The sequence below is a fragment of the Mobula birostris genome, chromosome 11 (assembly GCF_030028105.1).
Source record: "Mobula birostris isolate sMobBir1 chromosome 11, sMobBir1.hap1, whole genome shotgun sequence".
Lineage (NCBI taxonomy): Eukaryota > Metazoa > Chordata > Chondrichthyes > Myliobatiformes > Myliobatidae > Mobula > Mobula birostris.
Window position 1 is genome coordinate 42,550,138 of NC_092380.1, and position 25,159 is coordinate 42,575,296.

A 25,159-nucleotide genomic window follows, 5' to 3' on the forward strand; every position below is an offset into this window, starting at 1 on the left:
ACAATGCTCCTGGTCCTTGCCTCCTGATCTGTCTAAACCAATTAACGTAGATTCTTTTGTCGTACACATCACTCCAGCTCAGCTTTGAAAACTTGAAACCCCTCTGCTCATCGTCATACATCCATACAGCATGAAAACAGGCCCTTCAGCCTATCTGCTCCATGCTGACCACCTGGTGCTCGCCCAGCCAGACCCATTTGCCTGTGTTTGGCCCATATCCTTCTAAACCCTTCCCGCCAGGTCTTTATGGTGATTGTTGTTACTGTACCTGCCTCAACCACTTATTCTGGCAGCTCATTCCGTATGCACACTTCCTGTGTGTAGAAAAAATTGTCCTTTAGTCCTCTTCTTTAAATTTTTCCCCTCTCACCTTAAACCTATGCCCTCCAGTTTTTAGTTCCCTTTCCCGGGCTGAAAAAGACTATGCCTCCATGATTTTAATACAGCTCTACAAAGTCTACTCTTCCACCTCCAAGCCTGCCCAATCACTCCCTAAAGTCGGACCCTTGAGTCCTGGCAAAATCCTCAATCTTTCTCTGCACACTTTCCAGATTACTGACGGCTTTCGTAAGGCAGTGTATCTGAGATTGAGCGTAGTGTGGCCTATCTTGTACAAATGCAACACAAACTAGTCTCTGGTCTTGTCGCAGTTTTCGGACAATCTATCGGGACCTGCATCAGGCCATACTCTCAGCCAACGACCAGGAGGACCTGCGATGGTGGCAGAACACCCATGGTCCCGGCATGGCCATGAGCTGGCCCCAGTTTGAGGTGAGTGCCTTTCTCCTGTAAGCAGGGGACATTTCCTGGCTGTGCATTCACGTCAGCGCAAGGTGAACTTGATTCTGTTACTGCCTGTGCTAGATGGAATTGGGGACTGAGGCCTCTCTTTCGAGGGCTCTTCATCTCACATTCTCAATATTTATTGTGTGTGTTCTATCACGGTTGGATATGACGACGTGTATGAAGTCTGATAATAAAATTGTTTTTGACTATGAGGTGAGATAGAACCTCATGCAGAGTGATGGGAAGAGGTACGAGGTCAGAGGTGGATGTTTGGGACTGATGGATCCAATAGTTACAGACATTAGATCTTTCTCTGTGGGTGTTGGGATGGGCTATAGGGTTTGGTTAAATGGATGCTGGGGAGAGCACAGAACATTGAGCTATATGTGAGCTTCTTAGACAATCGTAGAGCACTATGTGACATTTTTGGGTTTCGGTCAGTGATTTTCCAGTGGTAAGTAGTTTGGTCAGTCATAGTCTTCTGTAGCACAGAAACAGGCCCTTCAGCCTAACACAACCGTGTCGGCCAAAGTGCCATCTGAGCTTCCACCATTTGCATGTGCTTGGCCCATATCCCCCTAAACCTTTCCTATCCGTGTACCTGTCCAGATCCCTCTAAAACTCTCCTATCCATGTACCAGTCCATATCCCTCTAAACCTCTCCTATCCATGTACCTGTCCATATCCCCCTAAACCTTTCCTATCCGTGTACCAGTCCATATCCCTCTAAACCTTTCCTATCCGTGTACCTGTCCATATCCCTCTAAACCTTTCCTATCCGTGTACCTGTCCATATCCCTCTAAACGTTTCCTATCCGTGTACCTGTCCGTATCCCTCTAAACCTCTCCTATCAGTGTACCTGTCCATGTCCCTCTGAACCTTTCCTATCTGACCCCAGAGCCTTTTCCCTCCCAGGTCCCCCACCCCCAAGCCTTTTCCCTCCCGGGTCCCCCACCCCCAAGCCTTTTCCCACCCAGGTCCCCCACCACCGAGCCTTTTCCCCCCGGGTGCCCCTCCACCGAGCCTTTTCCCGCCCGGGTGCCCCACCCTCACCAAGCCTTTTTCCGCCCGGGTGCCCCCCCCCACCGAGCCTTTGTTCGCCCCGGTGCCCCCTGAGCCTTTTCCCTCCTAGGTCCCCCCCCACCCCCAAGTCTTTTCCACCCGGGTGCCCCCCCCACCGAGCCTTTACCCTCCCGGGTCCCCCCCCACCCCCAAGCCTTTTCTGCCTGGGTTACCCCACCAGCGAGCCTTTTCCCGCCCAGGTGCCCCCCCACCACCACCGAGGCTTTTCCCGCCCGGGTACCCCCAACACCGAGCCTTTATTCGCCCTGGTGCCCCCCGAGCCTTTTCCCTCGTGATATTATAGTTCTCTGTAAGGTCACTGCTCAACGTCTTGCATGCCACAAAAAGAAGACTCTCCCTCTCCCTACAACTCCGGCCCTCAAGTACTGATAGTAACCATGATCCTCGCTGTGGAATTAGATTCAGAACCCTCAGCATTTCCAGATTAGAAGATTGATCCTCAACCCATTGCCCAAACGTGAACTTCGGGATTATCCCACTTCCCAGCCGCTGCTATTTTCTTGCAAATGTAACCATTTAGCTTTTCCCATCTACTTCACTGAATTTGCAATTTTCACAATGTGTAGTAACTGCATTGTGTAGTAGCTGAGGGTTGTTGTGCAGAAATTACACTGCACACCACAAGTCTACGTACTTCCAAGCAGCTTCACTGGAAGTACAATCAGTGCTCTATAAAGTTGGAGGAGCAACACCTTGTATTCCGTTTGGGTAGCCTCCAACCTAATGGCATGAACATTGATTTCTCAATGTTTCAATAATGCCTCTCCCGTCCCCTCCTTTTGCTATTTCCCATCTCTTGTACCTCTCTCATGTTTTCTCCTTGCCCACTCATTGCCTCCGTCTGGTTCTCTCCCCCTGCCCTTTTTTCTTTCTTCCATGGCCTTCTGTCTCTTTCACCAATCAATTTCCCAGCTCTTTGCTTCATCCCTCCCCCTCCAGGTTTCACCCATCACCTTGTGTCTCTCTCCCCTCCCTCCACCTTTCAAATCTGCTCCTCATCTTTTTTTCTCCAGTCCTGCCAAAGAGTTTCAGCCCAAAACGCCAGCTGTACTTTTCTTCATAGATGCTGCCTAGCCTGCTGAGTTCCTCCAGCATTTTGCGTGTGTTGTTTGAAGCTGCTGTTTGCAGATGGCACAGTCTGGAACAAGTTGCCTGTTCAGGAGTTGAACACGCTCCAGGCATGTTCGGCTACACCTTGCAGCTGCAGCTTAATTGGCATATTATTGCCACATGAACTGAGGTGCAGTGACTAACATTGTGTTTTGGAATAATCTGTGGTCGGTATGCAAAACAAATAGCTCAAGGTCGTAGAAAGAGAAGGCAGAGTGAAGTGTTACAGTTACAGGGAAAGTCCAACACAGGCAGACAAAAGGCTTGACAAGGTACGCTGAGAGATCAGGAGTTTATCTGTTCAAGCAGGATAGAAGCTGTTCGTGAGCCTGGCAGTGTCTGTGTCTTCTGCCTGATGGACGGGGGAAGAGAGAATGACTGGGGTAGGAGGGCTCCTTGATTAACTAGCTGCATTTGTGAGACAGTGAGAAATATAGACAGATGGTTTTCCTGATGGGCTGTGTTGTCCCCAGCTCTCTGCAGTCTTTTTGCTGTTCTGGGCAGAGCAGTTGCTCAGGAACTGGGGTTTGATCCCAACCCTCAGTGCTGTCGGTGTAGATTTTGCCCGTTTCACCGATGGTTGACTGTGGGGCAGTCTGGTTTCCTCCCACACCCCAAGTTCTCTAAATTGCCCCGAAGTATAATTAATGACAACAAGAATTAAAGGGCAGCTGATACCATGTGTGAGAGAAATGGGATTAATGGGATTGCTTCCTTGGAAACTAGCATGGACCCAATGGGCCAAGTGGCCTCCTTTGTCGTTGGAAGTATAATATTCATTGTGCTAAAGTTGTGATTCCTACCCTTGGTGCATTTTGATTTGTTTCCTGTCCCTGACAGGAGTGGTTCCCGGAGGCCAACCGAGCTATTCATCGTAAAGAGAAGTGTAGTCAAGTCACAGAGGAAGTAACTCTCACCAACATCTTGCCATCCAGTGACTCTGTGTCGCACCCCTCTCCACAGGGCAGGTACGGTGCTCTAGCAACTACTCCACACCCTTCCCATCTGTGTCGCCGCCTTGCCCATCCATGGCTTGAGAATGTCTATGTGCCCTGGTGGGTATCTGACCTGGGCAGTGTTCTCCTGTACCGGGAGCTGCTGCTGATGTGAGGGGTTGCCTCAGGTGCTCTCCTGCTCTGGGTGCACACAGTCACACACACTTGCTACCAACCCCTGGACAGACCCATTCCCAAACAAGTCTGGAAGAGCTCAGTGAATCGAGCAGCATTCATGGGGGCGGCGGGGGGGTATGGTTAGGGGCAAAGGGATTTGGTGTGGGGGGTTTGAGTTTGAGTGGAATTTATTGTGATCTACAACACCTTGGTTTCCCCCCTCCCTGAAGATCAGGCTTGCTTCTTCCCGCTTGGCACCTTGGCTAGTTCTCTGAGCCCTGACCCCGACCCCTGCCTGGCACCGTTTAACACTTGGGGTATACACAGGTGCATCTCCACAAGCCAACTGCAGTGGTAACAGCAACAACAAACAAAGTGCCCAGTCGCAAGTCTCAGGAAAGAGGAGGTAATGGGGACCATGGAGTCACTCCAGTTCCGGGGTCCGCGATGAGAGTCTGGGGTTCAACAGGTAGCAAGGGAAGAGACCTTGTTCTACATCATCCCCGCGTGCAGGTCCCAGTCCTGGCACAGAGCAGGGAGGGGGTGTGATTGGGGAAAGGTAAGGAGCCGGGTGGGAGAGTTTCACTTTTTAACAATGCAGGTATAGCAATGAGGAGATTTCCCCTCCCCCTGCCATCCACCCCTTCCATGCCCCTCACCATTTTTTTCTTCGTCTTTGCTTCTCCCTGCCTGTTTGTCTCTCGCTCTCTCTCTCTCTCTCTCTCTCTCCTCTCAAAGTCTGGCCCCACGTGGTTGTTCTCAGAGGAACAGGGAGTTACCAGTGTTTTCCTTTGTTTAGGAAGAAGGGTACTGTTTTCACAAGCACAGCTGTAGGCTGATAATGAATTCCTGCTGAAACAAAACCTGCTTGCAGATCTGGTTTGAAGAAGAGTTAATGGCTGCTTGGAAAAGTGTGGAACAGTAAATTAAACCTGACAAAGCAAAACTGGGTTCTTTGGTTTGAGATTAGTTATGTTTCTGGGATTCAAGTGTAAGTGTGCAATTTTAAAAAAGTACTAGACAATGGGGTGACCCATTGGGGCACCCATTGAGAGAAGGGTAGTGCAGTCTGATGTGACCAGAATGAACATTAAATTTTCCTGAATGCTATTGGTATCGCTTTGCTTTGGAAACTGAAGTAGAAAACCTCAGTTTATTAAAGAAGAACGATGCATAGCAAAGCAAATATAGCTCCTCCTCGTTTAACGAAGGACGCTTTTGATAGCATCATTTCTGGTTTATCTGCCACCCTTGTGCCTCTTGTTCTCATTCTGGAGTTGTGCAGTCCTTTCATCCGCCGTCTCTCCATCTCTTCTGCTGTTTGTTATTTGTCTCTGATCCTGGAGACGTGCATGCCTCTCCTCCTCTGTCTCTTCTTCTCTCATCTTTTTTTGTCCTGACCCTTTGATCCTGGAGCCATGTGGCCCTGGCCTCATCTGATTCTTGTTCTCTCCCTCTCCTTGCCGCTTCCCGACGATGCTTGGCGTCATCTGTTGACCATAATGCCCCCTTCCCTCTCCATGCGGCATAATTAGGTTGACCATTTTTTGACCCTAATACTGGATAGAAGATACGAAGCAGTAACACCTGTTACATACCCCGTAACTGGGTTGCCAAACCAGCAGAAATGGAACCCTCGCTGGGAGTCTGGATTACTAGGACCTAATAAAGTTTTATTAAAGACATAAGTAATACAGTACTCTAATTGTAAGGATATCAATGTAACAGGTTAGCAATGATAATATACACATATACACAGAAATAAGGTAATAGGAATCAACCAAGCTCTATCGCAGTCTAGGGGTAAAATGATCAGTCTTCAGTGAAGCAGAGTTCAGTTTAGTGCAGTTCGCAGTAATCGCTGTTGTTGTACCGTTGGGGAGAGGGAGAGAGAGAGATGCAATTTGGTTCAGGCAGACCTTTAATGTCTTCGCAGTTGGTTTCAGGCAGACCCTTTTATGTCTTCTAATCCCCGCTGTGGTCACCGACTGTGACCCCTCCGTTCCAGATACGACCGTTCTTCCGCAGTGAACCCGGCACCCAGGCAAGGGCCGACACACACCCCAGGTTCCCACCGATCGTGCCTTTACACCCTGTGAGCCTCTGGTCGGTTCCCGCGAACCAGACCTCCAAACTTCCACCACTTGTGGGGGTACACTGCTCTTTCCAGGGTCTTGTGGTCTCGTGGTGTGTCGCGTGCCTTAGCAAACCTGCTCTTTTTATCCCCCTGCTGGGGTTTCAGCTGTCCATCAAACTTCAAACAGTTCAGGTTCAAAGCAACCGGTCTGTCAATATTCTGAATTGTGTTTCTTTTACGTTAATCCCTCTCTTCTCTCTTTTTACCTTTTTGAATGTTTCTCCATTATCTTTCTTATCTCTCTCATTAGCATCAATCGTCTGATAGCTTGGCTTGGCATCACACACCAAAGGGTGCTGATTATTCTTGATGATGTGGTTGGTGCTCTGCTAAATGGACGTGATATAGTCACCACTGTCCTTTGCAGCAAAGAGTTTTATGGGTGTCTTGAAGTACATCATTACAATAAGATTTAATTATCCCTTATTGATGAGTGGCAGTTAGATCTGTCCCAATCCTGCACATGCTGATGGTGATTAGCAGAACGTGACCCCACGAAATAGAGCTGCCCTGCCCTTTTGCTCCGGTAGGTGTCGCTGCTGAGACTGGCCGTGCGCATGCGTCGGGCTGTCGCGTCCCAATTTCCATGATGGCCGATCGGGTCTCGAGTTAAAAGGGAGCCTATTTATTTTGGCGAATGAGCAGTTTATGAATATATAACCCTGAACTTTGCCTGCATTCTGTAAGTTAGTGAATTTTAATTAGATTTAGCCAAAAAAAGTGCCGCTGTAATGCACTGTTTGCGCTAATTGGAGGTGACAAACAGACAGAGCATGAGAGTTTTAGTAGTATATAGATTTCACATTGGTGGGCCCAGCACCACAGGGACAGAGGCTGGGCTTGTCCACTGTCAGCAGAGAGTGGTGTCTGAATGACAGGTTCATGGGCTGAACATTGGTCATTGCTCCACCAGACGTGGAGTTGGATACGGTGCATAATTCCAAAGTCTGCAGGTAGCAAAAATAATCAGAAATGTAGTAACCAGGTCATCAGTAATCCACTTCACATGGACAGAGACAGTGGAGAAGCAGCCAGATGCACTAGGTAATGAGGTGATATATTTGATCTAGAAGGAATATCAGGAGTGGGTCGCACCCAATGAGTTGAATGTGCAAATTCATTTTAGATACAAGTAGAATCCTACAGTGGATTCTGATTAATTGGGCCATCGGTTAATCGGGGCAGCCACTCATTTGGGACAACTCTTAAAGAACAAAAATTAATTGAGAAAATAGTCGGGATTACATTCATTTATTTGGGGCATTTTACCACTTAGTTGGGACAAGAGACTGTTGAACAATTTCTAACTAGTGTCAGTCACATGCACACGTGAATGTTAAACACCACACTGTGGTTAGAATAAACAGTTTTTAAGTAGTGTCATTTGTTTGTGTTCAAAAAGCTGTGGTTTTTGTCACTGACAGTTGGTAAGAAATGGGTAATATGACAAATCAGAACTGTTTTGAATGCTGTGGTTTCCAGCATTCAGGCTTGGAGATGCCAGAAATAGCCAGGAGTGAAAATGAAACAATTTTACTGCTTCAACAAGTTAGGACCTACGAAGAATATGAAGGTATCAACAACTATCTTGAATGTTACAATGAAAATGAAGACTTGGAGGATGCAATCATTGCCAGCATTGTATGAAGGCAGTCCAGTATCTGCACTAGGTGTCTGCACTGATTTTGTTCCTTTACAGCTAATCAAAGGAACACAGCAGTGTGTTGGTTATCTGCTGTACCCAACGTTGACTGTGGAACCTGTGCAGGAGGGTTCTTAAAGTGGAACATCCGGTCAAGATGGCGCCAGTAAGCAGTGATTCCATGGATGACATCTTCCAGATAGTAAATCATTTCAGTTTTTCTACACCTACTTTTGTTTTTATCTTTGTTTTTGAAACTGTTGGAACCTGTGAGTTACAGTCTGTAGTCCGATCAAGTGAGCTAGCACTCTGCAGTCCACGAGAAAACTCCAGGAGAGAAATGCGAGTACGAGCTACCCAAGGGGAAGCTCAGAGGTGAAATGGGGCCTCAATCGACTACATTTCTCACCGTTTAAAGTGACAAGGAAGGTTGAAACATTGAGGCAAATGCAGAGGAGAGCAAGCAGTACTGCGAGGGGCCACTGGGTTGGGGCTGCTTCCCCTGGGAGGGGCTGCTGGGTCCCAATGCTCTTGGGGATGTTATTGAATTGTGGATTGGACTGTCTTTCATTTTGTTCTCTTTCAGTTCAATGTTTTTTTGTGCTCATTCATTATTTGCATATCATGGTTTCTTTTTCTTTTCGTGGGGGAGGGGTGATTGATGTCTTTCAACCACTTCTCTGGTTTTCTGTGTTTCTGGCTATCTGGAGAAGGCAGATCTCAGCTGTATTCTGCACACGTACTTTGATAATAAAACGGACATTTGAAAATTGGGACAGTTCCACTCTCCTGACCTAGGAAGTCCAGGTCTAGTGGTACGAGTGGTCATCGCAGACTGGGGTTTTCTTCGGTCACAGTGACTACTTCTGTGCTTTATCACGTCCTTCACTCTGCATGGAGCGTTGCAGAACTGTGATCTTGTCCACCTAGTCTGCCTGAGCCGACTTCACCTACTGGGCAGGCGTGTCCTTATTTCTCTGGGGCCCGCCTGGCGAAGCAGTGTACCAGTGTCGCGTGCAAGCCACAGGTGAGAGCTGAGTGTCCTGTGGGGACCAAAGGTGAGGGAGCCGCCTGGAATGGACTCGACAAGACCCTCCCCGGACTCCCTGTACACGACGGTGTGCACTGAATTCCTCTGATAGCTATTAGCAAGTAATACACAGTTTTCTAGTACTGTCGTAGCATTGGTAGTGTTCTAATTTGTTCTGTATTTCATTTAAATGCATAATTTGTTAATCAGTGGTTTGTCTTTTTATACCTTTTTGACTATTTCCATGGAACTTTGGCTAACTGGGGCTACCAATTAATTTGACCAAAATGTACTGGTCATGGTGTGCCCCAATTAACTGGAATCCACGGTAGTTTTTTTTATTAATCACTGTTTATGTCTCAGAGTGTTGTGCTGCATAGGGCCATTGTTCCTTGGGAAGGTTATGCAGAGGAAACTGCAGAAGTTTTCTGTGAAGGCTCGGTTGAGGGTGTTTGGTTATGGGAGAGAATTGAACACAAAAGATTGAGCAGATTTAACAGAAATGACTAGCTTTGTTACAAATATAAGCTGCCTGTGGTGTCAGGGAAGGAGAGGCACCAGAGGACTGTGTGTTCATCCGAGTGGGGGGTGAGCTATAGGCATCAGGCAGCACTTTTAAGGGGAGTGGGTCTTACTCACTCAAAAAGATGACGAAGCAGATTGAATAATAACTTCAAAAGGCAGTTATTTATAGGCCTCCAAACAGCTGCAGGGATGTGGACTACAGATTACAACTGGAAATAGAAAAGGCTTGTCAAGAAGGCAGTGTTATGATAATTGTGGGGGATTTTAACATGACAGTGGATTGGGAAAATCAGGTCGGCACTGGATCTCAAGAGAGAGAATTTGTAGAATGTCTGCGAGATGGCTTTTTAGAACAGCTTGTTGTTGAGCCCACTAGGGGATCGGCTGTACTGGATTGGGTATTGTGTAATGAACCGGAGGTGATTGGAGAGATTGAGGTGAAGGAACCCTTAGGAGGCAGTGATCATAACATGACTGAGTTCACTGTAAAATTAGAAAAAGAGAAACTGAAATCTGATGTGTCGGTGTTTCAGTGGAGTAAAGGAAATTACAGTGGCATGAGAGAGGAACTGGCCAAAGTTGACTGGAAAGGGACACTGGCGGGAAAGACGGCAGAGCAGCAGTGGCTGGAGTTTATGCGAGAAATGAGGAAGGTGCAAGACAGGTATATTCCAAAAAAGAAGAAATTTTCGAGTGGAAAAAGGATGCAACCGTGGTTGACAAGAGAAGTCAAAGCCAAAGTTAAAGCAAAGGAGAGGGCATACAAGGAAGCAAAAATTAGTGGGAAGTCAGAGGATTGGGAAGTTTTTAAAACCTTACAAAAGGAAACCAAGAAGGTCATTAAGAGAGAAAAGATTAACTATGATAGGAAACTAGCAAATAATATCAAAGAGGATACTAGAAGCTTTTTCAAGTATATAAAGAGTAAAGGACAGGTGAGAGTAGATATAGGACCGATAGAAAATGATACTGGAGAAATTGTAATGGGAGATGAGGAGATGGCAGAGGAACTGAACAAGTATTTTGCATCAGTCTTCACTGAGGAAGACAGCAGGATACCGGACACTCAAGGGTGGCAGGGAAGAGAAGTGTGCGCAGTCACAATTACGACAGAGAAAGTACTCAGGAAGCTGAACAGGCTAAAGGTAGATAAATCTCCTGGACCAGATGGAATGCACCCTCGTGTTCTGAAGGAAGTAGCTGTAGAGATTGCGGAGGCATTAGCAATGATCTTTCAAAAGTTGATAGATTCTGGCATGGTTCCAGAAGACTAGAAGATTACAAATGTCACTCCGCTATTTAAGAAGGGGGCAAGGAAGCAAAAAGGAAATTATAGATCTGTTAGCTTGACATTGGTGGTTGGGAAGTTGTTGGAGTCGATTATCAAGGATGAGGTTACAGAGTACCTGGAGGCATATGACAAGATAGGCAGAACTCAGCATGGATTCCTTAAAGGAAAATCCTGCCTGACAAACCTATTACAATTTTTTGAGGAAATTACCAGTAGGCTAGACAAGGGAGATGCAGCGGATGTTGTATATTTGGATTTTCAGAAGGCCTTTGACAAGGTGCCACACATGAGGCTGCTTAACAAGATAAGAGCCCATGGAATTACAGGAAAGTTACATATGTGGATAGAGCGTTAGCTGATTGGCAGGAAACAGAGAGTGGGAATAAAGGGATCCTATTCTGGTTGGCTGCCGGTTACCAGTGGTATTCCACAGGGGTCCGTGTTGGGGCCGCTTCTTTTTACATTGTACATCAACGATTTGGATTATGGAATAGATGGCTTTGTGGCTAAGTTTGCTGACGATACGAAGATAGGTGGAGGGGCCGGTAGTGCTGAGGAAACGGAGAGTCTGCAGAGAGACTTAGATAGATTGGAAGAATGGGCAGAGAAGTGGCAAATGAAATACAATGTTGGAAAGTGTATGGTTATGCACTTTGGCAGAAGAAATAAATGGGCAGGCTATTATTTAAGTGGAAAAAGAATTCAAAGTTCTGAGATGCAATGGGACTTGGGAGTCCTCGTACAGGATTCCCTTAAAGTTAACCTCCAGGTTGAGTCAGTAGTGAAGAAGGCGAATGCAATGTTGGCATTCGTTTCCAGAGGAATAGAGTGTAGGAGCAGGGATGTGATGTTGAGGCTCTATAAGGCGCTGGTGAGACCTCACTTGGAGTACTGTGGGCAGTTTTGGTCTCCTTATTTAAGAAAGGGTGTGCTGACGTTGGAGAGGGTACAGAGAAGATTCACTAGAATGATTCTGGGAATGAGAGGGTTAACATATGAGGAACGTTTGTCCGCTCTTGGACTGTATTCCTTGGAGTTTAGAAGAATGAGGGGAGACCTCATAGAAACATTTCGAATGTTGTAAGGCATAGACAGAGTGGATGTGGCAAAGTTGTTTCCCATGATCGGGGAGTCTAGTACGAGAGGGCATGACTTCAGGATTGAAGGGTGCCCTTTCAGAACAGAAATGCGAAGAAATTTTTTTAGTCAGAGGGTGGTGAATCTATGGAATTTGTTGCCATGGGCAGCAGTGGAGGCCAAGTCATTGGGTGTATTTAAGGCAGAGATTGATAGGTATCTGAGTAGCCAGGGCATCAAAGGTTATGGTGAGAAGGCAGGCAGTGGAACTAAATAGGATAAAATGGATCAGCTCATGATAAAATGGCGGAGCAGACTCGATGGGCCGAATGGCCTACTTCTGCTCCTTTGTCTTATGGTCTTATGGAACTGGACAAGTACTTGGAGGGGAAAAGTCTTGAGAGGAGAACAGTAGACTAGGATGAATTGGGTAAAAAGATAATAGGATTAGAAAAAAGATCAAGCCAGTACATCTCCAGCCCTTTCCTTGTCTGTTCCCATCTCGTGAAACATACTCCCTCTTGCTCTTCCTCTGCCTCTCACTGATATTCACACTCTGTGTGCTGTTTCTGGCTACACCTCTTCCTCTAATCATTAAATCTCTCTCCCTCACTCCCAATAATCACATACGCTCATGCCTGTTGTATTCCACAGCAGAATGAAAGATTGCTCATCTGACTGGTCGGATGACGAGAGCCCCAGGAAGTCCGTGCCGGTCTCTGGACGTGAGGAGGCAGCGAAGGTAGCGGCTGTCAGAGTGCGAGCGCTGTATGATTACCTGGGGCAGGAGGCTGATGAGCTGAGCTTTTCTGCAGGTACTGACCAACTAACAAAGCACGTCAGCTATGAGGCGCTGTGGGGGTTTCAGATGCTCTGCATGTTTGTGTGATCGACACCCTCCTCCACCCCACAAATCACCACCTCTCTCCCACCCTCCCACAATTCACCAATTCTCTCCCACCCTCCCACAAATCACCACCTCTCTCACCACGCACCTCCACAAATCACCACCTCTCTCCCAGCCTCCCACAAATCACCACCTCTCTCTCACCACGCACCTCCACAAATCACAACATCCTTTCCACTGTGCACCTCATTGTTAATGGTAGCAGCACCTCACACAGCAGAATGTAACCTGGCTGGGCATACCCTGAGACACAGTCTACAGAGTCTTTTAATACACTGATACTGTTCCTCTCTGCTCACTCCCCCAGACAAACCCCTCTCTGCTCCCTCCCCCGGACAAACCCCTCTCTGCTCTCTCCCGTAGACAAACCTCTCTCTGCTCACTCCCTGTACCCTCCGTATCCCATCCCAACAAACCCCTCTCTGCTCTCTCCCTGTACCCTCCATATCCCATCCGGACAAACCACTCCCTGTACCATCCAGACAAACCCGTCTCTGCTCACTCCCCTGGACAAACCCCTCTCTGCTTTCTCCCTGTACCTTCGTATCCCATCTGGACAAACCCCTCTCTGCTCACTCCCCTGGACAAACCCCTCTCTGCTCTCTCCCTGTACCCTCCGTATCCCATCTGAACAAACCCCTCTCTGCTCATTCCCCCGGGCAAACCCCTCTCTGCTCACTCTCCCCCCCCCGGACAAACCCCTCTCTGCTCTCCCTCCCCAGACAAACCCCTCTCTGCTCTCTCCCTGTACCCTCCATATCCCATCCGGACAAACCACTCCCTGTACCTTCGTATCCCATCTGGACAAACCCCTCTCTGCTCACTCCCCTGGACAAACCCCTCTCTGCTCTCTCCCTGTACCTTCGTATCCCATCTGGACAAACCCCTCTCTGCTCAATCCCCTGGACAAACCCCTCTCTGCTCTCTCCCTGTACCCTCCGTATCCCATCTGGACAAACCCCTCTCTGCTCATTCCCCCGGGCAAACCCCTCTCTGCTCACTCCCCCGGACAAACCCCTCTCTGCTCTCTCCCCCGGACAAACCCCTCTCTGCTCACTCCCCCAGACAAACTCCTCTCTGCTCACTCCCTGTACCCTCCGTATCCCATCCAGACAAGCCCCTCTCTGCTCATTCCCCCAGGCAAACCCCTCTCCTCTCTCTCCTGGACAAACCCCTCTCTGCTCACTCCCTGTGCCCTCTGTATCCCATCCAGTCAAACCCCTCTCTGCTCATTCCCCCGGGCAAACCCCTCTCTTCTCTCTCTCTCCCTTGGACAAACCCCTCTCTGCTCTCTCCCCCGGACAAACCCCTCTCTGTTCTCTCCCCTGGACAAACCCCTCTCTGCTCTCTCCCCCAGCCAAACCCCTCTCTGCTCTCTCCCCCGGACAAACCCCTCTCTGCTCTCTCCCCCGGACAAACCCCTCTCTGCTCTCTCCCCCGGACAAACCCCTCTCTGCTCTCCCCCCCAGACAAACCCCTCTCTGCTCTCTCCCCTGGACAAACCCGTCTCTGCTCTCTCCCTGTACCCTCTGTATCCCATCCAGACAAACCCCTCTCTGCTCATTCCCCCGGGCAAACCCCTCTCTGCTCATTCCCCCGGACAAACCCCTCTCTGCTCATTCCCCCGGACAAACCCCTCTCTGCTCTCTCCCCTGGACAAACCCCTCTCTGCTCTCTCCCCCGGACAAACCCCTCTCTGCTCTCTCCCCCGGACAAACCCCTCTCTGCTCATTCCCCCGAGCAAACCCCTCTCTTCTCTCTCTCTCTCTCTCTCCCTCGGACAAACCCCTCTCTGCTCTCTCCCCCGGACAAACCCCTCTCTGCTCTCTCCCCCGGACAAACCCTTCTCTGCTCTCTCCCTGTACCCTCCGGACAAACCCCTCCCTGTACCATCCAGACAAACCCCTCTCTGCTCACTCCCCCAGACAAACCCCTCTCTGCTCTCTCCCCCGGACAAACCCCTCTCTGCTCCCTCCCTGTACCCATGTATCCCATCCAGTCAAACCCCTCTCTGCTCACTCCCCTGGACAAACCCCTCTCTGCTCACTCCCTGTACCCTCCGTATCCCATCCAGTCAAACCCCTCTCTGCTCACTCCCCTGGACAAACCCCTCTCTGCTCTCTCCCTGTACCCTCTGTATCCCATCCAGTCAAACCCCTCTCTGCTCACTCCCCTGGACAAACCCCTCTCTGCTCTCTCCCTGTACCCTCCGTATCCCATCTGGACAAACCCCTCTCTGCTCATTCCCCCGGGCAAACCCCTCTCTGCTCACTCCCCCGGACAAACCCCTCTCTGCTCTCTCCTCCGGACAAACCCCTCTCTGCTCAGTCCTCTGGACAAACCCCTCTCTGCTCTCTCCCCCGGACAAACCCCTCTCTGCTCCCTCCCTGTACCCATGTATCCCATCCAGTCAAACCCCTCTCTGCTCACTCCCCTGGACAAGCCCCTCTCTGCTCACTCCCTGTACCCTCCGTATCCCATCCAGTCAAACCCCTCTCTGCTCACTCCCCTGGACAAACCCCTCTCTGCTCACTCCCTGTACCCTCCGTATCCCATCCAGTCAAACCCCTCTCTGCTCACTCCCCTGGACAAACCCCTCCCTGCTCTCTCCCTGTACCCTCTGTATCCCATCCAGTCAAACCCCTCTCTGCTCACTCCCCTGGACAAACCCCTCCCTGCTCTCTCCCTGTACCCTCCGTATCCCATCTGGACAAACCCCTCTCTGCTCATTCCCCCGGGCAAACCCCTCTCTGCTCACTCCCCCGGACAAACCCCTCTCTGCTCTCTCCTCCGGACAAACCCCTCTCTGCTCACTCCTCTGGACAAACCCCTCTCTGCTCTCTCCCTGTACCCTCTCTATCCCATCCAGTCAAACCCCTCTCTGCTCACTCCCCTGGACAAACCCCTCCCTGCTCTCTCCCTGTACCCTCTGTATCCCATCCAGTCAAACCCCTCTCTGCTCACTCCCCTGGACACACCCCTCTCTGCTCTCTCCCTGTACCCTCGTATCCTATCAGGATAACCCCTCTCTACTCACTCCCTGTACCCAGTATCCCTCCCAGTCTAATCCCACACTCTGTGGACCCTTCAACGTCCCACCAGTTTAATCCCAAGGAGCTTTAATATCCCACCCAGTTCATTCCCCAGACTCTTTGGTAGAGAGGTATACCCCACAGAAACAGGCCCTTCAGCCCATCTGCTCTGTGCCAACCAGGTTGAGTGTGCGATGTTAAGAGATGTGGAGGTTGAGCTGAGTTAGACTGGGGGTGCTGGCAGAGTGACTACGGTCTATGTGCACCAGTGGTGGTGCGATTTTGGGGTGGCACGGTAGCATAGTAGTTAGCACAACGCTTTACAGTACCAGCGACCAGGGTTCAATTCCCACCGCTGCTCATAAGGAGTTTGTATGTTCTCCCCGTGACCGCGTGGGTGTCCTCCCACAGTCCAAAGACCAGCCAGTTGGCAGGTTAATTGGCCATTGTAAATTGTCCCGTGATTAGGCGAGGGTTAAATTGGGGATTGTTGGGTCTATTCCACGCTGTATCTCCATAAGTAAATACATATCCACGTGGCTGGGATTCATAGTCATAGTCATACTTTATTGATCCCAGGGGGAAATTGGTTTTCGTTACAGTTGCACCATAAATAATAAATAGTAATAGAACCATAAGTAGTTAAATAGTAGTATGTAAATTATGCCAGTAAATTATGAAATACGTCCAGGACCAGCCTATTGGCTCAGGGTGTCTGACCCTCCAAGGGAGGAGCTGTAAAGTTTGATGGCCAGAGGCAGGAATGACTTCCTGTGACGCTCTGTGCTGCATCTTGGAGGAATGAGTCTCTGGCTGAATGTACTCCTGTGCCCACCCAGTACATTATGTAGTGGATGGGAGACATTGACCAAGATGGCATGCAACTTGGACAGCATCCTCTTTTCAGACACTGCCATGAGAGAGTCCAGTTCCATCCCCACAACATCACTGGCCTTTTGAATAAGTTTGTTGATTCCGTTGGTGTCTGCTACCCTCAGCCTGCTGCCCCAGCACACAACAGCAAACATGATAGCACTGGCCACCACAGACTCGTAGAACATCCTCAGCATCGTCCGGCAGATGGTAAAGGACCTCAGTCTCCTCAGGAAATAGAGACGGCTCTGACCCTTCTTGTAGACAGCCTCAGTGTTCTTTGACCAGTCCAGTTTATTGTCAATTCGTATCCCCAGGTATTTGTAATCCTCCACCATGTCCACACTGACCCCCTGGATGGAAACAGGGGTCACCGGTACCTTAGCTCTCCTCAGGTCTACCACCAGCTCCTTAGTCTTTTTCACATTAAGCTGCAGATAATTCTGCTCACACCATGTGACAAAGTTTCCTACAGTAGCCCTGTACTCAGCCTCATCTCCCTTGCTGATACATCCAACTATGGCAGAGTCATCTGAAAACTTCTGAAGATGACAAGACTCTGTGCAGTAGTTGAAGTCCGAGGTGTAAATGGTGAAGAGAAAGGGAGACAAGACAGTCCCCTGTGGAGCCCCAGTGCTGCTGATCACTCTGTCGGACACACAGTGTTGCAAGCACACGTACTGTGGTCTGCCAGTCAGGTAATCAAGAATCCATGATACCAGGGAAGCATCCACCTGCATCACTGTCAGCTTCTCCCCCAGCAGAGCAGGGCGGATGGTGTTGAACGCACTGGAGAAGTCAAAAAACATGACCCTCACAGTGCTCGCTGGCTTGTCCAGGTGGGCGTAGACACGGTTCAGCAGGTAGATGATGGCATCCTCAACTCCTAGTCGGGGCTGGTAGGCGAACTGGAGGGGATCTAAGTGTGGCTTGACCATAGGCCGGAGCAGCTCCAGAACAAGTCTCTCCAGGGTCTTCATGATGTGGGAGGTCAATGCCACCAGTCTGTAGTCATTGAGGCCGCTGGGGCGCAGCGTCTTCGGCACAGGGACGAGGCAGGATGTTTTCCACAGTACTGGAACCCTCCGGAGCCTCAGGCTCAGGTTGAATACATGGTGAAGCACTCCACATAGCTGAGGGGCACAGGCTTTGAGCACCCTGGTACTGACACCATCCGGTCCTGCAGCCTTGCTTGGGTTGAGTGAATCCAGGCAGGTGAAATTCTTTGTCCTGAACAGTGCAGAGTGTTGGTGAAGCTCAGTAGAGAATATTCACTCACACTCCTGACTCGTGCCTTGTAGGTCATGGAAAAGGCTTGAGGTGTCAGGAGAAGTCTCTCACTTCAGGAGACAGGGTCTGTGATTTGCTGTAAGCCTGTCTCCTGTAGAGAGAGACTGATTACTGACTCAGCTGCTGTCAACACAGCATCAGAAATCCCAGTTCAATCCTGACCTCGAAGTGGATTCCGCCCACAGCAAGTCAGTGGGTTAATTGGCCTCTGTAACCTGACCCTAGTGTGCAGGTGAGCAGTTCCATGTGGGGAGAATGTAAATGGCTCTCTGCTGGTCGACGTTCACTCTGGTCTGGGGAGCCAGTCCCGGGCTGCTTCTCCACCTTTGTCAGCATCGGACTTTGATGAATGAAATGTGTTGTATTGTGGCAACAAATCAGCGCAAAGGCATAAAATCACTAAATAATAAATAATACAAAAGGTGAACAGTGAGGTGGTGTTCATGGACCGGTCAGGAATTGGGTGACGAAGCTATTCCTGAATTGTTCATTCTGGGGCTTCAGCTCCTGTATCTTCTCCCTGATGATGGTAAGGAGGAGAAATTAGAACGTGGAGCAGAACATCACAGCACGGGCCTTTCAGCCGACTCCAAGATCAAACGCTTCTCTCCCGTGTAGCCCTCCATGCATGTGAGTACCTAAGAATATCTTAAATGTCCCTAATATAGCTCCACCCTCCCCCCCCGCAGTGTGTTCCATGCTCCCACTACTATGTAAAAATAAATATAATATTTTTTTAAATCCATCTGACATTTCCCCCCGCCCTTATATTTTCCTCCAGTGACCCTTAACTTGTGCCCTCTCATATTCTATTTCCGCTGTGGGATAAAGGCACTGCCTGTCCTCTGTATCTATGCCCCTTAACTTGTATGCTTTGATCAAGTCACCTCTCATCCTGTTTCACTCCACAGAATACTCTGAGAAACAGTCCAGAGAGAGAAACATAGCTTAGACCGTAAGACATAGAAGCACAATGAGACCATTTGGCCCGTTGAGTGTGGTCTGCCATTCAATCATGGCTGATCCTTTATTTTTCCTCCTCAACCCCACTCCCGGCCTTCTCCCCGTAACCCTTGATGCCGTGTTCAATCAAGAACCTATCGGTCTCTGCCTTAAATACACCCAGTGACTTGGCCTCCACAGCTGCCTGTGGTAACAAATTCCACAATTTCACCACCCTCTGGCTAAAGACATTCCTCCTCCCCTCCATGTTTCACCTATCACCTGGTGTTTCTCTCAACCTTCCACCACCCCCCCCCACCCTATAAACCTACTCCTTGTCTTTTTTTTCTCCAGTCCTGCTGAAGTGTCTTGGCCTAAACGTCGACTGTACTCTTTTCCATAGATGCTGCCTGGCCTGCTGAATTCCTCCAACAGTTTGTATGTGTGGCTTGGATTTCCAGCATCTGCACATTTTCTCTTGTTTGTGATCCCAAAGCTGTGCTGTCTTGTCCTAGACTCTCCCACTATGGGAAACAGCCTTTCCACATCTACTCTGTCTAGGCCTTTCAATGTTCAAAAGGTTTCAATGAGATCCCCCCTCATCCTTCTAAATTCCAGCAAGTACAGACCCAGAGCCATCAAACATTCCTCGTATGATAACATTTTCATTCTTGGAATCATCCTTGTGAACCTCCTCTGAACCCTCTCCAATGACAGCACATCTTTTCTAAGATGAGGGGCCTAAAACTGTTCACAATACTCAAGGTGAGGTCTCACCAGCGCTTTATAAAGCCTTAACATCACATCACTGCTCTTGTGTTCTTTCCTCATAAGAAATGCTCTCTAATCCAGGCAGCTCCTCTGCAGCCTCTCTAAAGCTTCCACATCATTCCTATAATAAGGCGACCAGAACTGAACACAATATTCCGAGTGTGGTCTGACAAGAGTTTTATAGAGTTGCAAAATTACTTTGCTGCTCTTGAATTCAATCCCCCAATGAAAACTCAATGAAGGCCAATACAACATGTACCTTCCTAACCACCCTGTCAACTTTTGAGGGATCTATTGTTGTGGACCCCAAAGTCCCTCTGTTTCTCCAACTGCTGATAATCCTGCCTTTAACCCTGTTTTCAGTTTTCAAGTTCACCCTTCCAAAGTGAATCACTTCACACTTTTCTGGATTGAATTCCATTTGCCACTTCTCAGCCCATCTCTGCATCGTATTAAAGTTAATTGTAACCTACGACAGCCACCTTCTGCTCTATCCACGACACCACCAACCTTTGTGTCATCTGCAAGTTTCACTACTTCACCCTTCCACTTCCTTATCCAAGTCTCTTATAGATATCACAAAGACCAGGGATCCTTGCAGAACATCATTGGTCAGCAACCTCCAGGCAGAATACACTCCATCTATCACTTTCTGCCTTCTATGGGAAAGCCAACTTTGGATCCAAGCCACCGAGATTCCCGAGATCCCATGATCTAATTAAGCTTACCATGGGAAACATTATCAAATGCGTAACTAAAATCCATATACACTGCATCCACTGCCCCACCTTTATCAATTTGTTTTGCTATTTCCATGAAAGATTCAGTAGGGCTTACCCTCACAAAACCATGCTGACTATCACTCAATCAGATCATGCTTCTCCAAATACTCAAATCCTGTCTGTAACAATGATCTCCAAAAGTTTGTCCTTCACTGATGTAAGACTCACTGGTCTATGATTCCCTGAATTATTCTTATTACCTTTCTTGAACAAAACAAATAAAATTTGCCACCCTCCAATCTTCTGTCACTACTTGTGTATCCAGTGAGGATGCAAAGACCATTGCAAAAGGCACAGCAATCTTTTTCCTTCCTTTCTGTAGTAACCTGGAGTACATCCCATCTGGTCCCAGGGACTTGTTTACCCTAATCTTTTCCTCTTTGTTAACATCAGTATATTTCAGTGCTGTCCTCACAAATGACAAGGTCCCTCCTACTGGCCAATACTGAAGAGAAGTATTCATTCTGCAAATGTCACTCCACTCTTCAAGAAGGGAGAGAGGCAAAAGAAAGGAAACTATTGGCCAGTTAGACTGACCTTGGTGGTTAGGAAGAAGTTGGAATCAATTATTAAGGATAAGGTCTCGGGGTACTTGGAGGCACATGATAAAATAGGCCATAGTCAGCATGGTTTCCTCAGGGAAAATCTTGCCTGACAAATCTGATGGAATTCTTTGAAGAAATAAACAAGATAAACAAAGGAAAATTGGTTGATGTTCTGATTTTTCAGAAGGCCTTTAACAAGGTGCCACACGTGAGGCTGCTGAACAACCATGGTATTACAGGAGAGATACTAGCATTGGCTGACTGGCTGATTGAGGCAAAGAGTGAGAATAAAGGGACCCTTTTCTGGCTGTCTGCTGGTGACCAGTGGTGTTCCAAAGGGGACTGTGTTGGGACAGGGTCTTTTTGTTATATGTCAATGATGGAATTTATAGCTTTTTGCAAAGTTTGCAGATGATATGAAGAAGTGGAGGAGCAGTAGTTTTGAGGAAATAGGCTACAGAAGGATTTGGAGAAATTAGGAGAATGGGCAAAGAAATGGCAGATGGAATACAGTGTCGGAAAGTGTATGGTCATGCACTTTGGTAGAAGAAATGAAAAGGTTGACTATTTTCCAAATGGAGAGAAAATACGAAAAAGAACTGAGGTGCAAGGGGACTTGGGAGTCCCTGTGCAGGATTCCCTAAAGGTTAATTTGCAGATTGAGTCTGTGGTGAGGAAGGCAAATGCAATGTTAGCATTCATTTCAAGAGGCCTCGAATATAAAAGCAAGGATGTAATGTTGAAATTTTATAAAGCACTGGTGAGGCCTCACTTGGAGTATTGTGAGCAGGTTTGGGCCCCTCACCTGAGAAAGGATGTGCTGAACCTGGAGAGGATTCAAAGGAGGTTCACAAAAATGATTCCAGGATTGAATGGCTTGTCATATGAAGAGCGTTTGATGGCTCTGGGGCTGTATTCACTGGAATTCAGAAGAATTATGGGTGACCTCATTGAAACCTATCGAATAGTGAAAGGCCTTGACAGAGTGGATGTGAAAAGGATGTTTCCTATGGTGGGAAAGTCAAAGGCTAGAGAGTGGTGAATCTGGAATCCATTGCCACAGGCAGCTGCGGAGGCCAAGTCTTTATGTACATTTAAGACAGAAGTTGATAGATTCTTGATTGGTCAGGGCATGAAGGGATACAAGGAAAAGGCAGGAAATTGGAATCAGCCAATGGCAGAGCAGACTTGATGGGCCAAATGGCCCAATTCTGCTTCTATATATCGTCGTCTTATGGTCTTAAGGACCCCCCCCCACCTCCCCTGCCCCCCACCTCCACCCACCTCAGTCAAGTTTCCTGTTTTATCCCTGACCGGTCTTGCCCTTATTCTCATCATCCTCCTGTTCTTCACGTATGTGTGGATGCTTTGAGGTTTTCCTTAATCCTACTCACCAAGGCCTTCACATGTCTCCTCCCAGCCCTCCTAACTCCCTTCTTAAGTTCCATCCTGGCTACCTTGCAACTCTTAAGGGCCCTGTCTGATCCTTGCTTCCTAAGTCTCCTTTTCCTTGTTCCACGTTTCTTGTCAACCGTTTTCCCTTCACACTAACATCTTTTCTCTGCCTCAGTAGAGCAAACATATCCAGAACCCTCTGCAAGTGCTCCCTCAACGGCTTCTACGTTTCCATCGTACACTTCCCTGAGCATATCCATTCCCAGTTTATGCTCCCAAGTTCCTAGTAGTCTCATAATTCGCCCTTTCCCAATTAAGTACTTTTCCATAGCGTCTGCTCCTATCTTTGACCAAGATGAGAGTAAAGGTCAGGGAGGCGTGGTCTCTGTCTATGAAATGCTTACCCCCACCCCCCAGAGATCTGTCACCTGACCAGATTAATTTCCTAGTACAAGATCCAGTATGCCCCCTTCTCTGGTTGGCCTGTCCTGGATGGTGAGTTGGGACTATGGGAGGTTTTAGTACAGTGATGGTCACGTGGCCCAAGACTTGATCTTTCTATCTTCTCTGAGGCCTTGGGGACGTGGAGCAGGATTTGCCAGGCATGTTGTGTGGAATAGATGCATTTGCATGCTGTGTTGTAAAATGGCGTGTTGTTTTTGTTCTGGTGTAGGCCCATTAACCCTCAGCTATCCTGTCAACCTTAACCCTGCATGGTTACGGGTACAAAGCCAGCTTCGAATTCTGTTTCCATCTGAGTTGGATCTCTAACTTCCAGACTGAAGCTGCACCGTTAGTTATCTGAAACCTGAGCAGCTGTGCCTCACAGTGGCAAGACTTTGTGTCCTTACCAGGACACCATACCAATGCAGGAAGCAGTCTGTCATATGGCATGGTGTTGCTTGCATTTACATTGCACTGACTTCACCCTGAGCAGCAGCTTCTGAGGGCCAGTAGCTAAATAAATGGAACTCTTTGTGGGGTGGTAGATAACCCTAACATAGTGCGAGGGTTGTGTTAGTGTCTGGGGAAAGCTGAGCCAAGGAAAACGACAAGAAGGCAGTGCTTGGTGCAGGTTGATAGTAAGACATTACGGTGGTGTTGAAGGTGGCCAAGTTTGTCCCTGACTTTTCTCTTCATTTAACAGCAGCCCCATCCGCACCCTCGTCACAAAGCATAGATCCTGTCGCCAGCACCTGCCTAGTTATCCATCTCCCTCCCTGTGTCTTCCAACAGGTGAAGAATTCCTGAAGATTGGTGAAGAGGATGAGCAAGGCTGGTGCAAAGGTCAGCTCAACAGTGGACAAGCGGGACTCTACCCAGCCAACTACGCAGTGCTGGTGTATTCCTGATCAATGCCTCCTGCAGTCTCCCCCCACCCACCCACCCACCCCACTTCTTCTCAGTTTTGTTTTTGCCTCCTCCCTCTGCTCATTTTATCTTTAGAGTGAAGAATCACTACAGTTAAGCACTTGACTTTATTAATCCGTGCCTGGTTGGAGCCTTCTGTTCCCTCCTGTGCTATTTGCTGTTTATCTAACCAGGTGCCTGAGTGAGCTGCACACAGCTTCTGGAACAAACAGAGTGGTATTTATAATCAACAGGTTGTTCAGGTAGCAGACCTGAGACCTGTGGGAGCGTCTCTTTATTGATAAAAAGCAGAGAACGCTGGAGATGCTAAATGGGTCAGGCAGCATCTGTGGAGAGATGTGAGTTCTGAGGTGACACACTGAAGTTTCTCCCTCCGTGGATGCTGGGTGATTCAAGCCAGTTCCTAGTTGGGGGCTGTGGGCTGTCGAATGAGCTCTGGGCCTGGGTACCCCATATTTTATCATTTTCTCCGGGAAATAAAGGGCAGTTTGAGCACAGTGGATGTCGGAAGAGTGAGAACTTTTTCTGAATGTATTTCCTGACCACACTAGGAAGGTCTGTCTACTAATTGATCTTGAATGTATCTGCCAAGAGAAAATAAACACAAGATATCACCCAGTGATTTAGCGCCTCATTCTGAGATCTACTCATCGCTATGCTGCTCGTGCACACGGGGAAGGCAGTCCACAGAGCTCAGCCTATCATCTGGGTGACAAGTAACTGGCCCAATCACTGCTCTTGCTGGGGCAGCCATTTATAGAGTTATTGCAGTATCTCTCATTTCCTTCTCAATATAAAAAGATCACCGGCTCCTCAAGTTAAGGAAGTTCACTGAAGAAATTTCTCCTCATCTCAGTGTGAAGTGCCACTTCTGTTTAGAATGTGCCTCCTCGTTCTGGGTTCCTCAGCCACGGGAAACATTCTGCCTGCTGAACCACATGGAGTGCTTTTGTAAGTTTCAATGGGCTTCCTTGCTAATGCAGGCCTAATCTATGCAACCTCTCTTGATGTAGTAATGCAGTACACGTGGAACTATTTTTTGTTGTACTCCCTCTATATCTGCCTCCACTCTCCCTCCATGATCATCTTTTACTAGTCCTTGGGTTTCTTGCATTGTGAATTGTGAAACCAAAGTGTAATTAATGCTCTAGATGTTGTCTCATCAAAGGCCCTGTGTAATATTGGAAAGACGTCCATCATCTGTGCACAAATCCTACTGTAATAGAGACATTTTCATTATTGGAGACACAAGATACTGAGATGGTGAAAATCTTCAGCAATACAAAGATGCTGGAGGAACTTGGTGGGTTGGACAGGCACCTAGACTGGGTCTGGATGAAAGGTCTCGACCTGAAATGTTGACAGCTGATTTTTCTTCAGTTTCTGCCTGACCCACTGTGTTCTTCCAGTGCCTTTGTATATTGCTCCATACTTTCCTGATTGTTTGCTGCCTCTGC

General features: G+C 48.3%; 1 protein-coding gene across 8 annotated transcripts in view; it reads left to right on the forward strand.

Annotated features, from left to right (window-relative positions):
* The window catches only part of pacsin3 (protein kinase C and casein kinase substrate in neurons 3), a 106,848-nt gene extending 82,524 nt beyond the window's left edge, over nucleotides 1–24,324 (forward strand). For 6 of the 8 annotated variants that reach the window (XM_072272137.1, XM_072272139.1, XM_072272138.1 and 3 more), the window contains exons 7-10: nucleotides 651–771; nucleotides 3,821–3,948; nucleotides 12,449–12,609; nucleotides 23,568–24,324. In XM_072272137.1, coding sequence (XP_072128238.1) covers nucleotides 651–771; nucleotides 3,821–3,948; nucleotides 12,449–12,609; nucleotides 23,568–23,683 — 526 coding nt within the window. In that variant the 3' untranslated portion in view covers nucleotides 23,684–24,324. The remainder of the gene's footprint in view (nucleotides 1–650; nucleotides 772–3,820; nucleotides 3,949–12,448; nucleotides 12,610–23,567) is intronic. The other 2 variants (XM_072272142.1, XM_072272144.1) reach the window with 2 other exon arrangements.
* The last annotated feature ends 835 nt before the right edge of the window (nucleotides 24,325–25,159 follow it).